The following is a 14,253-nucleotide window of genomic DNA, read 5'->3' on the forward strand; positions in this document are numbered from 1 at the left end:
TTCCAGGGCTTGCTGCACATGAAAAGTGTAAAAGATATTTTAGCTCTCATTCTGGCTTTTGGAAATTATATGAATGGAGGAAACAGGACTCGGGGACAAGCAGATGGATATAGCTTAGAAATTCTGCCCAAACTCAAGGACGTCAAAAGTCGGGTACTTATTTTTCCTATGAGTTTCTGTGATCTGCCATCATTCTCCTTCTACCCCTTCAATTTTTTTTAAAAGTATCCCTAGTTGTCCCATTCATCTCTGTCGTCCTCCTAGCAGTACATTTTTTTCTTTGCTTTCTTTTGAATACAGGTTTTTCATGTTTGATCTTCTTTTGATGAAAAATTCCCAACATTCATTTGCTTGAAAGCACACAATTAGATGTTGAGCTACCATGAGAAGATAAAACAGATAGTGTACAGTATTAGCCATAGCACAAGATTTGAATCTGTTTGAATTTGGTCTTAGCTACTTGTAATTTACTCACCCCTGAGTAGGGAGCGATGCTGAATCACCAAGGGAGCTGAGCGTTTGAATTATCCTTTGGTCCACAACAATTGGACTGGGGGGTCCACTGTCAACCCCTCTGAGCCTGATTATCATTTGGCTCCACACCCCTGCAGAGCTTTCTTTAGAAACAAGCAGCCCATAGCTAGGCGTCCCCGTTGGGGGGCAGGGAGGGGGCATGGAGGGAGGGGAAACACACAGGCAAATTAGAGTTAGACCCACGTGAACAAGACACAAAGGCTGCCTTGTGGGAGGGCTTGCTCTCCCCTGGAGTCCCAGGGTCATAAAGTGGCAGGGTGTTCCTTTTAAGCCATCTTGATTGTTTTTCATGCCATTAAGAACACACATTTTTTGAGAGGTGGGAAGGGAGGGGTGGTTTTTCTGTTCTGCTCCCTGGTTCTCTAGCACTCCCCTTCCTCCTCCTTTTTTGGCTTTATGCCTAAAAATATTGAGACAGTCTTTTGGTTGGTTGGTTGCGTGTCTTAGCCATTACCTCAGAGGTCTTATGGATTATCTGTTTGGGTTTTCTCCCCCTCAGAGGAAACGTGTAGTGTCATTTCTTTCTATAGATGCCATTAAAAATGAATGGGACAAGGAGAATTTCACCAGTATCAAACAGAATCCAGACTAGGTATCACAAAAGTATAAGAATTACAAAATGAGATTTCAGTTCTTTGACTGTATACTATGGCAGAGTCTCATGTGAAGGATATTCATTTAAGCTTCTCTTTTAAACCTAGGATAATGGGATTAATCTGGTGGACTACGTGGTGAAATATTACCTGCGTTACTATGATCAGGTAAGAAATGGCATTGTGTGGAAAACTGTGCCTAATGGGGTTTCAGCTCCTTCCCATTGTTGGCATTCAGAAATTGGATGATGGCTGGATGGATGAATTTCAAGTCCAACATAGAATTTGAGAGCTCTCCAGCCTCCTTGGTTTACAGATGGGAACACTGGAGCCAAGAGAATTTAGTTGACTCCTGTGAAGGGAAGCATTATTCAGTGGTACAAATCTACTGCCTCCTAATCTACCATGTAACACTGCTTCAGAGAGATCCCTAGTCATCTCAGTGCCTTCTGACCAGATTGTGAGGGTTCCTGTGAAACCTATATCCATTCAGTAATTGGTTATATTTGAAACTAGATTCTGGGCTGCAAACCAAAATTTAGGAACTTAATATGCAGTAATACTCAATACTTTATCAGCAATGTTCATTGGTGAACAAGTTAAAGATGTGGAATTTAAATCCATCTTCCCTGCTTAAATTACACTGGCCATTAGAAATAAAAATTTCTGTGAGAATCCACCTGAGCACCATTTTCTATGTTTTATTCCTTCTCATTAAATCGAGAACAAGGAGTCCTAGCTTTGAGAAGAAAGAGGTACTATTGTAAGTTGTTGAGAAACTTAGCAGTCAATAAATGGAAAAAGTCTTGGGAAAATGTTGTCAGGAGTCCCACTTAACTATCCACAAAGGCAGAGTTTTTCCTCAGTACCGAGGGAAGAAAAGTCAAGATTCCAGGGCGTCCTTTGCCAAAAGCCTGCAGTTTCATGCAGAGGACAAACTAAGCACTGATCAAGTCTTTCGTCATCTCTCCTCCCCTCCTGGTGTGTTTATCTGACTGTCTGTAATGTAGGTGCTTGATACATACTTACTGAGTTGAATGTACTGTAAATATCCACAAGTGTGCAGTCAGTAGCATCTGTGAAGAATTAGATGAGTGGAGGTGACAGATGCTTTCTGGTAGAGCAGTACAGGGGTGTTGAGCTTGAGGCAATGTTTGTGTACCCACAGTTCTGACAATAGGTACCAGAGTGGCAGAAGAACTATCCTGAAGAATCTTGGGGTGACAATTCAAAGCTGACATGAGCAGATTTATGCATAGTCTGTATCTCAGCCATCCTTCCTACGCAGACACGCTGTGTAGGAAGGATAAAATTTGCCTATGGAATTTGACTCCTGATGAAGAGAGCTGAACCCAGTGGAATCAGCTTCACAGAGGAAAATGTTAAAATACAATAAGATTAGTTTCAGAAATCCTGAAGGAAATCAACCCTAAATACTCATTGGAAGGACTGATGCTGAAGCTGAAGCTCCACCATTTTGGCCACCTGATGTGAAGAGCCAACTCATTGGAAAAGACTCTGATTCTGGGAAATATGAGGGCAGGAGAAGGGAGTGACAAAGGATAAGGTTGCTGAATGGCATCACCAACTCAACAGGCATGAGTTTGAGCAAACTCCAGGAGATAGTGAAGGACAGGGAAGCCTGGTGTGCTGTAGTCCATGGGGTCACAAAGAGTCAGACACCACTTGGCAACTGAACAATAGGATGGTCCAGTTTAGGAAAAATAAGTCAACAACTGTGTGGTGTTCTCCAGGTTTTTCACTGGGCAGAATGAATTTCACTAAAGAGTGTAGGATTATGTGATTTATAAAATGATCCCTTCCCTCTTAGGAGCCTAAGTGATGATGTTTGTGGTTAGTGGTGAAGAGCAATTAGCAGAAGAAAGGTGACTCTTGCTCCAAGCTTCCTTCTACTCATGGATGATTTTTGGTCCAAGTTGAGGTCTATGTGAAGGTTAAAGAAACCCCTCTAGGGCCATGTCTTTTGAACTCTTAACTGAGCAACTTTCATAAGTGCTACTGCTGCTGCTGCTAAGTCACTTCAGTCGTTTCCGATTCTGTGTGACCCCATAGACCGCAGCCTACCAGCCTCCGCCATCCCTGGGATTCTCCAGGCAGAAACACTGGAGTGGGTTGCCGTTTCCTTCTCCAATGCATGAAAGTGAAAAGTGAACGTGAAGTCGCTCAGTCGTGTCTGACTCTTCGCAACGCCATGGACTGCAGCCTACCAGGCTCCTCCATCCATGGGATTTTCCACGCAAGAATACTGGAGTGGGTTGCCATTGCCTCCTCTGCATAAGAGCTACTACTAAGCTGATTTGCTCAGCAGCATTTTCTCTTTTTCTACCTTAAAAAAAAGAAGAAACTGAGACTGAATCTGATAAAAAGTTTTAAAGACTATAAAAGAGATATGCATGAGTTCTTCCAATGCTGATTACTGTGGAATTTTGTGGCAAGCATCTTAGATGTTGTTCCATCTTGGCACTCATACTAAAATACTGCTTCCATTGTTTTTTAGAGCAGTAACATAAGTAAAGGAAAGTGAAAAATAGTATACTGATCATGTAAAATATTGTTCTGATCAAATGAGGAAAACTACTTTCTTCTAGCATTACAAATGGGGCCAGATGTCTTAAAGGAAGAGGGAAGGACCCAGGGAATTCTTGAAATCACAAGAAAAGAGGGTAATAAGGTAGATGACCCCTGTCCAAGATGCAGACTTCCCAGAACAGTGTTCCATAAGCTGTCTGTAATAGTGCCAAAGTTTATTGGTAGACCTGATGGTGAGTACTCAACTGAGAACAAGACATAATTCCTGCCTTCAAAGTGTTTATCGTCTAGTGGGGAAGACACCAAGCTAACAAGACAATTTTTAAATTAATGTTGATAAGTGCTGTGATACGGGAAGTAGCAGGGGCTCTTGGAAACATCCAGGTGCTGGAGTTCTGGGGAGAGCTTTAAAGAAGTGCTGTTTTGAGACTTGAAGAAGTATGAACCAGGACATGTGAGGAGGGCCTGGGGAAGGATTTGGAAAGAGACAGTTTTGTAGACAAAAGTCTACAAGCAAGAGATTGTGGCCTGTTCTTTTATTTTCTGAAAGTCTGAGAGTGAGGGAGTTAGAGATAGGAGAAGGGAGAAATCAGGCTAGAGATGGAGACAGAGGCCAGATCATAAAGTGCCTTGTAAAGCAGTTGTAGAGTTTGGAATTAGTCCTAATGGCAGTAGGGAAGATGGAATGTGAAGGAGAGCTGGCAGAGTAGCCTGTGTGGAGAGAAGCATAAGCGAAGACAGCCTGAAACATGTAAGACACAAAGCTCACGTTGAACAACTTGGGGAGAAAGCAGGCTGGACTGGAAAAGATAGCTGAGGCTCTGCTCTCCCTGTGTGCCGACAGGCTGTGCACCTCTGGATGTTTCTCTGCTGAGAGCCTCTCTTAGCTGTAGTTGTGAAGTTTGTCAGCACTCTACACAGCCCTGCTTTTGTAAATACCTACTAAGATAGGTCTTGGCTGGTGGCTCAGACGGTAAAGAATCTGCATGCAATGCAGGAGACCCAGGTTCGATGCCTGGGTTGGGAAGATACTCTGGAGAAGAAAATGGCAACCTACTCCAGTATTCTTGCCTGGAGAATTTCATGGACAGAGGAGCCTGACAGGCCACAGTCCATGGGGTGGCAAAGAGTTGGACATGACTGAACAACTAGCTTTATACTTCCAAGGCAAGCAACATGAGGAGAATCTTTACAAATATGTGAGGAATTTGATCACACAGGCACACACAAACACATGCACGAGCTTTAAAGTGCAGAGGAAGGTAGGTAAGAGCATAAATGAGTGCAGCTGCTTCTCCCACTTCAGTGCTGCCTAGTCCAGTACCTTCCAGTTCACACCCATGCTGCTGCTGCTGCTGCTGCTGCTGCTGAGTCACTTCAGTCGTGTCCGACTCTGTGCGACCCCATAGACGGCAGCCCACCAGGCTCTGCCATCCCTGGAATTCTCCAGGCAAGAACACTGGAGTGGGTTGCCGTTTCCTTCTCCACCCATGGGCATACCCCAAAGATGAGTTATCTAATTGCTACCATGTGAAGCTCAACAGGGACTTTCAGTTTAAGCACTTTCATGTGTTCTTCCTATACCTTTTTCCATGGGAATAGAGCGTCTAAGATTAGGACATATCTGACTATTTTCTCTTTGATTCAAGAGTCAAATTAAAACCCAACCCAGGGACTTGCCTGGCAGTGCAGTGTTTAGGACTGCCAGCTTCCACTGCAGGGTGTACAAGTTTGATCCCTGGTCCAGGAATTATGAGCCAACATGCTATGAGGCACAGCCACAAAATAAATTAATTTAAAAAATTAAAACCTCAGCCCATGCCATAGCCATAGCCTTGGCCTCAGTGCCAGTAAGACCAAAATGACAGTACAGAAGACGTAGAAGCACTTCAATGTAACCAGTCCAAAGTTAGGAATAGCAGGGGGTCTTTGCTATGATTCTTATCCGACTATCCAAAAAAAGATGTTTTGGAATTTCAACTGAAAGTGACAATTGGGAAGTATAATGTACTTTTGTTTACCATATTCTGTTTACCTGTCTAGGAAGCAGGAACAGAAAAGAGCGTTTTCCCCTTGCCTGAACCACAGGATTTCTTCTTGGCTTCTCAAGTCAAATTTGAAGACCTTACAAAAGATTTGAGAAAACTAAAGAGGCAACTAGAAGGTAATGGGAACTGTTCTGTTATTATGAGCATAGATATTTTTTACATGGTTGAAGAGGATGATATCTCTCTGGCTCATGGAATGGAATTGGTGAGAGTTCAGTAACTACAGTCTTCAGGACACTCCCATCCCTGTGTACTATTTGGAGTCACTTTATTTACACATCTTTCTCTTTTGTTAGTGTTAATCAGTGCTTACTAGATATGTATCTTGTTACCTATATTTTCCAACATGTAACAGATATAATTGCAACTCTTTTTTTTTTTTTTTTTTTAATTCTTACTGAGGTCTTATATGATTCTTCTAACTAGGGTAAGAAGGTAAAGGTAACCCAAATAAGCAGGAACTACACTAACTCCATTTTATAGATGAGAAAAATGAAGCTTAGTAAAGCTATATTCACACAGCCAGAGAGAGGCAGATTAGATCTAATTAGAAAATCTCTGTTTTCTAAACTAGTTTACTATGGTGCCTTATCTCTCTTTCTCTCTTACTGTCATGCAAAATGCACACTCACATTCCTATATATTTTGTTTATGTATATAAGTCTAATAGTGATGGCCAGATCCATAGTAAACAGTCTATTTTAATTTACATTTTTAATTATCCAAAGCAAAATGCTGAAAGCCCTTTTTGGCTTTTTTAAAAGGTGAAAATATGTCTCTGTTGGGCAGGAATTTTCCTTTGGCATCTCTCAAGTCTTGTGTTTTCACAGTGGAGACATCTCCTTGTCCAAGAATATAAATACTTGCCTCAGAGCTTGTATAACTCCTATTGAAGAGCTCTGCAGAGGATTTAGGGAGCGTGTTAATGTGGAAATGGAGCCCAGAGCGCCAAAAGCAGAGCTTGAGGAAATGAAGAGCTTGCACCAGGAATATTTTTACACTAAGACATAAAATAAACATTTTTAAAATGTTTATTGTGAAAGAGTACTCAGAAATCTAAGTCTTAGACGGAGGACAGCTTGGAAATGCAAGTAAAGTGGGAAAGATCTGCTCCCGGTGGCAAGGCGAGCCATTTATTTTTACTTTAGGCATAAAACTTACTTAAATAAGGATGGTGGTTACAACTGAATATTTTTACCTTGTAAATGATTTTTAAAGGAGCATGTGGAGTTTCTTTTTCCTCCTGTTGATGTGGTCAAGAGCGTGAATTCAACCAACTGGATGTTTTGTTCAGGAATGTGATCTGTGAACACATGATCGTTCTTTTTCCTCTCCTCAAAAACAGTTTTTTTCCTTGACTGAGATGAGCTTGATTCTTATTGTAAGAAAGTGGAGTAAGCCATCACGTATCAGTATTTTTCTGTCCCTCTTCAATGGCAGAATTAGGGCCAGGCCAGTCTTCAAGGTAGCTGTTGCAGCAGCAGAGAGGACCTGTGCTTGTCTAGTACATGTGTATATTAGATATTTAGGCTCCTCTGTCCGTGGAATTCTCCAAGCAAGGATACTGGAGTAGGTTGCCATTTCCTTCTCCAAGGGATCTTCCTGACCTGGGGATCGAACCCCCATCTCTTGTGTCTCGTGCATTGGCAGGCCAGTTCTTTACCATCTGAGCCACCGGGGCTGTTCCTAACTGCCCATCCTCTCCCGTCTCTTGGTCCTTGTGAAACCACGGTCTCCCCTCCCATGTAGTCTTCGAGCAGAAACCTGATCTGTGTTGGATCTTTCCTCTTCGCCTGCTTTCCCTCCATGGGCTCTCTTTTATCAGGCAGCCTGGCTCGGCCCCCTGCCTTTGATGTCTCTGTGTATGTGATGATAAATAACAAAGGGGAAAGAAGAGTGGATTCGGAGGACAGTGGAGAGGCGTGAACCGTACTTTCTCTAGGGTGATCTGGGGTGTCATTCCAGATCTCTGAGGACTTAACTGATAGTTTCCTCAGGCAATTTTAAGGACATACAGGAACTTCTGAAGCTGGAAGAGCTGCCTTATACAGGAAAACTGAACAATACCTCAGCTATTTTTCTTCTTTGCATGGCATGTCATCAGAAGACATGAAGTTCACCACCAAGGCAAATGAGGAAACCGGGGCTGCCCCACACACATTGAATATTTAAACAAAAATGCCCTGCTAATCTTTAGAGATGCCAGTGTTTTTAATACATGAAAGGTACCTAGTAAATATTTAAAGAAAATACAGACCATCGGTTCTCTAATGAATTTCTTGTTCTTCCAAATCCCATCTGGCAAGATGGCCAGAGTCGTGGCGGCCCGTTTCATCTCCCGTCCCCATTCAGGCTTCAGCTCCGTTTCCATAAGGCCTGGGTGTGAGCCGAGATTGAATGTTTAATTGAAAAGGACATAATTTTCACACATACAGCAAAGATTTGATGAGGCTTTGAGGTTTATTGTAGCCATTAAAATGTCGTGGCTGCTGGCAAAACCCCAGAAAATGTCTAAAGCTAAACCAGATGTGATTAGCAAATTTCAAGAAGGCTCAGGCCCTAGTTCTCTGGGCAGCCATAGACTTTGAAAAGAAAATCATCTTGGCTTGCAAGAACCACACCTTAACAATGGAGTGGAAGTTAAGTGATGGTTTTTGGTTGTATAGATGTTGCTGATGGCAGTAGAGATTGGCAATGAGATTGTCTCTTTCCTAGAGACCAGAACTCCCACCAGCACTTTTATGTAGGAAGACATAGCAGGGAATTGAGGACAGTAGTATCCGCTACAATTTATTGTGTGATTATTGTCAGGCACTTTCCATAGCATCTCTATAAGTCTTCACAATGATATTGTGAAGCAGATACCATTATACAGTCCTCACAAGAGGAGGAAATGGAAGTTCATGGTGCTCAGGTGACCTGCCAGGTTACTTCACAGCTGATGACCTAGTCGCATTTTGAAACTAGATATGACTCTAAGGCCTGTTGCTCATGACTTATCCTACTGCTGCCCCAGAAGTCTCCATAATCTGATCAGAGGTCACAACAGAAAGATACATATTCCTAGAAAATGCATAGAGCCTCATAAGGAAACAGATGACAGAGTTAGTGTATGAGTGTGTGTGTGAGCCCAAGAACCTGCTCCAACTATGTATGTATTGATAGACCCTCAGATCACTTAGGTCACTGAGAGTTGGACACGACTGAGCGACTTCACTTTCACTTTTCACTTTCCTGCATTGGAGAAGGAAAGGGCAACACACTCCAGTGTTCTTGCCTGGAGAATCCCAGGGATGGTGGTGCCTGGTGGGCTGCCGTCTATGGGGTCGCACAGAGTCGAACACGACTGAAGCGACTTAGCAGCAGCAGTAGCAAATCATTTAGAGACATGGGAAAGAGCTTTGTGTGTGGGGTGGGGTTACATGGTTGGAGGAGATAGAGGAGAGATGGGTTATCGAGGTGAACGGTACTGCACAGGATTAGGAACTCAGACTTTAGAGTCAGAGATATACTTTCTACTGGCAATCCACTCCAGTATTCTTGCCTGGGAAAATCCCAGGTTTGCAACTCCAGGGAGTGTAGCCCTGCCAGGCTCTCCTGTCCATGGGATTTTCGCAGGCAAGAATACTGGAGTGAGTTGCCATCTTCTCTTCCAGGGGATCTTCCCGACCCAGCGATGGAATCCACACCTTTTGTGTCTCTTGTACTGGCAGGCAGTTTCTTTATCGCTAGTGCCACCTGGGAAGCCCAGATAAACAGTATCATTTCACCTGATTTTTTTTAAAGGCATTATAATACCTGCATCATCAGAGGTAATGAATGCATAGTCCCTTAGTAAGGAAAGTTTCAATATAGCTGATTAACAGTACACACCTTTTACTGGAAAACACATACTTTGTGGAATCAGGCCCATAGTGCTGAGGGCCAGCTGACTGTGTTCATGGAGAACCTAATTCCCAGAGCACTACAGAACAAGTTCTTGGTGATCGTGAATGTATTCCTTGTCTTATTTATTGTCATACATCCCTTAATCAAATAGTAAATTTTATTTCCCTGATACTTTGGTGATGTAAGTCATACCTGGGAGCAAGCAACAGGAATAACTGCTCTCTGTCTCATCCCTTGACCTTGTTTGCTAGCTAGCACTTTGAAGGTACTCTTACAAACCCATCTGTGGCAGGCAGAGTAATGGCTCCCGAAGATGTCCAAACCCTGCTCCCTATAGTCTGTGACTTTATTACCTTACATGGCGAAAGGGGACTTTGCTGACCTTGAGATGGGGAGATTATCCCAGACTGGCCAAGTGGGCCTAATCTAATCACACGGATCTTTAAATGAATCTTTAAAAGCTGACAACTTTCTCTGAGGTCAGCGGGAGATACTACAGTAGAATGATCAGAGAGATGCAGTGTTGCTGGCTTGGAAGATGGAGGAAGTGGGCAGTGAACCAAGGAATGTGGGAAGCCTCTAAGGCTGGAAAAGGCAAGGAACAGATTCTCCCTAGAGCCTCCAGAAGGGAATGCAGCCCTGTCAACACCTTGATGTCAGCTCAGTGAGACCCATGTCAGACTTCTAACATACGAAACTATGAGGTAATATATTTGTATTGTTTTAAGCCATTTAAGTCTTCTGTAATTTGTCATAATAGCAATAAGAAACAAACACGCCATGAAATGCATTCTTTCTGATTGTGCCAGTTAAAACCAGTCACACACACACACACGCATGCATGCATGCACGTACACACACACACACACACACACACACACCCCATTGCTGAGGCCCTAGATGTAGGATTCCCCAGCTAGTGACTCTCACCAGTATTGCATGAAATGTGAACTGGTGCTCTCTTTAAAAAAAAAAAAAAAGGCTATAGCCGCACAAACCTGGAAATGCTGTATACTAAAAACAAATCACAGGGATACAGTGCACATGAACTTATTCAAGGTTCTTTGAAATCCTGCAATTTTCAAAAAACAAACAAAAGCAAATAGGTTTAACCCTGCTTGAACCAAGATTTCTCAAAACATCAAACATTGTTTTCTTTTCTATCACTGAACATATTTAGTATATGTCATAGAATATGTTTTCCGTTAAATACAGTTTAAGAAGAAGGGATGTTGATATTGCTGTTGATTCTTAATATAAAAAACACAGCTGTTGGTTAAATGGTCATTCCTGGATGATCTTCGTAGGTGTAACTGTGATCAAGAGCCTTATTCGAGCACACTTCATACTCCCTAGCTTCATTACCCTACATGGGTTTGTTATCCACATAAACATATATAGTAGAATAGGTCACATCCTCGCTGATGTCTTCATGCTTGAAAGCCAAAATGGACAACTTTAGTGTTACTCAAAATTATTCTAGTATGATGTCATTGCCCCCCCAAATCCACATTTGTGTGACATGATCCAATTTTATTATTATTATTTAAATAATTATATTATTATTTAAATAATTATAAAAATTATTTCTGGGTTTCAAAGTAGAACAGCCAATTTTTTTGTTGTTGTTGGAAAGGATAGGAACTCTTCAGATAGGTGTTGAGAAGTCAGCCTATTGTGAAAAGCTTAAGGATAAAAATAAATTGCCCTTAATAGCTAAGAAAACTTACTTGGTACCCCCTATCATTAAGGGTAGGATATTTGATCAACTAACTGTGTACTAAATCTTGACTTGAAAATGATGCATTATTAACCCTGCTACTGCATATGTAAATTGGGAAAAAGTAATCAGTAGTTAGGGCTTCCCTAGTGGTTCAGATGGTAAGGAATTTGCCTGCATTGAGGGAGATCCAGGTTTGATCTGTGGGGCAGGAAGATCCCCTGGAGAAGGAAATGGCTACCCACTCCAATATTCTTACACTCAGGGTAAGATAATCTAACTTGTTTGAGAATGTTGGCAGAGATGCAAGTGAGTATGTGTGTGTTCATGTGTGTTTTAAGATAATTCTGATGATGTTCTTTTCTCTAAACACTTTAGACTATATTTGAACATGTCCTTTCTTATGTATCATTTAGAAATATTTTGGAATACACTTACACAGTTTCAGAGAGGCAAAGAGTCTCTGTTAACTTTTTTGATATCTGTTATCACTCTATAAATGTTTATCCTTCAAATGTTTATCCTGAAATGTTAACTCTTTTAAGCCTTCTGTAAATGAGATGCTGTGTGAAATGTGTAGTCCAGGCATTCAATAAACACTGCAGGCTTTATTCTAAATTTGAATAGTAGTAAGATCTCTAACTTGACATTGAAATATATTCATCACTTCTTCCGACATTTTCAATCCCCATGTCCTTATTTTAGTAGAGAGACCAGATTAGCCCAGAAGAATCCAAATGAACCTCTGTTTTGTATGAAATTAGTATCTGAATATTCTACCTCTAAAGCTAAGTTACAGAAGGATGTAAATTCATACATACATGAAAGTAACAGCTTAAAAAGGAAATGTGTTTTGTTTTTGGGAGTTTTTTTTTAAACTATAGCCAGCATGTCTTCCAGATGAAGTTGCTAGATTGAACTCATTCAGTTAGCTTCACTCCTTTCTAAAAGCCCACAAAACAAAAACATTTAGAGGCACACAGTCAAAACCAATATAGTCAGCTACAAGAGGAGGAATTAGGGAGGAAACACACACACACATATAAACAGGAAATGAGAACATTTCCACGTGGTAAATTGCTTATGGCCCTGGACACAGACTAGTGTGGTGGCAGTAGGTTTGGATGTGAATATAAAATCATACAATTAAAACTACTTTCAAAAACATAAGTTATAGTCAACTGTCAACTATAGGTAGCTAGATTAGTGAGGTTGAGGATCAGTGATAGTCCATCAAACATTAATGCGTCATTTTTAACTGTAATCTCTATGAGTCAGATATACTATTTACAAGTTGGAAGACCTTCCCTGTTTGAAACAACATAGTAAGCAGTAGACCACCTACTGTTTCCCCTGCAAGGTGGAAACAATCCTCATCTTTAACTCACTTAACTTCATAAACAAATTAGTGTCTGGGCAAATACATTGATGAGATAGTATTAGTGAGGTGATGAGGGTGAGATGAGTTTGGAACTCTGAACACTGATAGCATCAGGGAGGGAACCTGCCTGCAGGAGAGTTGGTGTCCCCAGAGATGAAGAGAGGGCAGACGGTGAGTTACCAGAACTTGTACTTCATCTTGCCCTTGACCACTTTTTAACTTGGTAAATGTTTAACTTGGAATTTTGTGTGGTATTCATCCCTCTCCTATTACTATAGTTAATGAAGAATTGACTGAGAGATGAAGAGAAATGCTAATAACCGGTGTTGCTAATCTAATGAACATTCAAGTTTGTTCCACTGGAGGCAGGAGGAAGGATCTTGTCTCCCTCATGGCCATGTTGGCGCCTCCCTAGCCACGGTCTGTCCAACTCTTGGATGAAAGTGTGGTATTTTGCAATCAGTACTGTTGAGCCCCACACAGAACTTGAGAAAAGTGATGGCCTATTGATATTATCTCAGGAAGCAAAAAAGACCATTTAAAGAAGGTCTGAAGTGGCTGTTCCCTTGAATTTGCAATAGACAAGGTTGGGAGCCTACCAAGCAGTGGTGGAGGGGATTTCAGTGGAGCATTCTGCACTTCATGCATATAATATGGGGGTACCCTTAGTGTTGCCAAATCTAGTAAATGAAATCCAGGAGGCCCATTTAAATCTGAATTTCAGACAAACAAGACTTTTTAAAAGTGTGTTTTAAATAATGCAGAATACTTATACTAAAAGAATTATTCCTTGATTATCTCAAATTCACATTTAACTTGGTGTCCCAGCTTTTATCTGACATTTCTGTAGAGAATTTAAAAGCAGTAATAAAACCAACTGAAATTTAGTTCCTTTTATTGAAGTATAGTTGATTTACAATGTATTAATTTCTGCTGTACAGCAAAGTGATTCAGTTATATAAATGTATATTCTTTATCATGTTTTTTTTAAGTTATGGCTTATCAAAATATTGAGTATAGTTTCCTGTGCTATACAATAGTACCTTGTTTTTTTATCCATCCTATGTATATTAGCTTGCATCTGCTAATCCCAAACTCCCAATCCTTCTCTCCCCCATTCTCCCTCTCCCATAACAACCACAAGTTTGTTCTCTATGTCTCTGAATCTGTTTCTGTTTCATGTATGTGTTCATTTGCGTCATACTTTAGGTTTCGCATATGAGTGATATCGTACGGTATTTGTCTTTCTCTTTCTGACTTACTTCACTTAGCGTGGTAATCTCTAGGTCCATCCATGTTGCTGCAGATAGCATTAGTTCACTCTTTTTGTGACTGAGTAGTATTCCATTCCAAGCTGGAATCAAGATAGTCAGGAGAAACATCAAACCTCAGATATGGGGATGACACCACCCAATGGCAGAAAGCAAAGAGGAACTGAAGAACCTCTGGGTGAAGGAAGAGAGTGAAAAAGCTGACTTAAAACTACATATTAAAAAAACTAAGATCATGGCATCCAGCCCCATTACTCCATGGCAATAG

At 41.2% G+C, this 14,253-nt stretch overlaps 1 protein-coding gene across 1 annotated transcript in view; it reads left to right on the plus strand.

Annotated features, from left to right (window-relative positions):
- FMN1 (formin 1) overlaps positions 1–14,253 on the plus strand; it is a 432,398-nt gene that overhangs the window by 280,624 nt on the left and 137,521 nt on the right. Inside the window, exons 11-13 of the mRNA XM_052647085.1 lie at positions 7–153; positions 1,236–1,295; positions 5,721–5,841. Coding sequence (XP_052503045.1) covers positions 7–153; positions 1,236–1,295; positions 5,721–5,841 — 328 coding nt within the window. The remainder of the gene's footprint in view (positions 1–6; positions 154–1,235; positions 1,296–5,720; positions 5,842–14,253) is intronic.

The sequence above is a fragment of the Budorcas taxicolor genome, chromosome 10 (assembly GCF_023091745.1).
Source record: "Budorcas taxicolor isolate Tak-1 chromosome 10, Takin1.1, whole genome shotgun sequence".
In the NCBI taxonomy this organism is placed as follows: Eukaryota; Metazoa; Chordata; class Mammalia; order Artiodactyla; family Bovidae; genus Budorcas; species Budorcas taxicolor.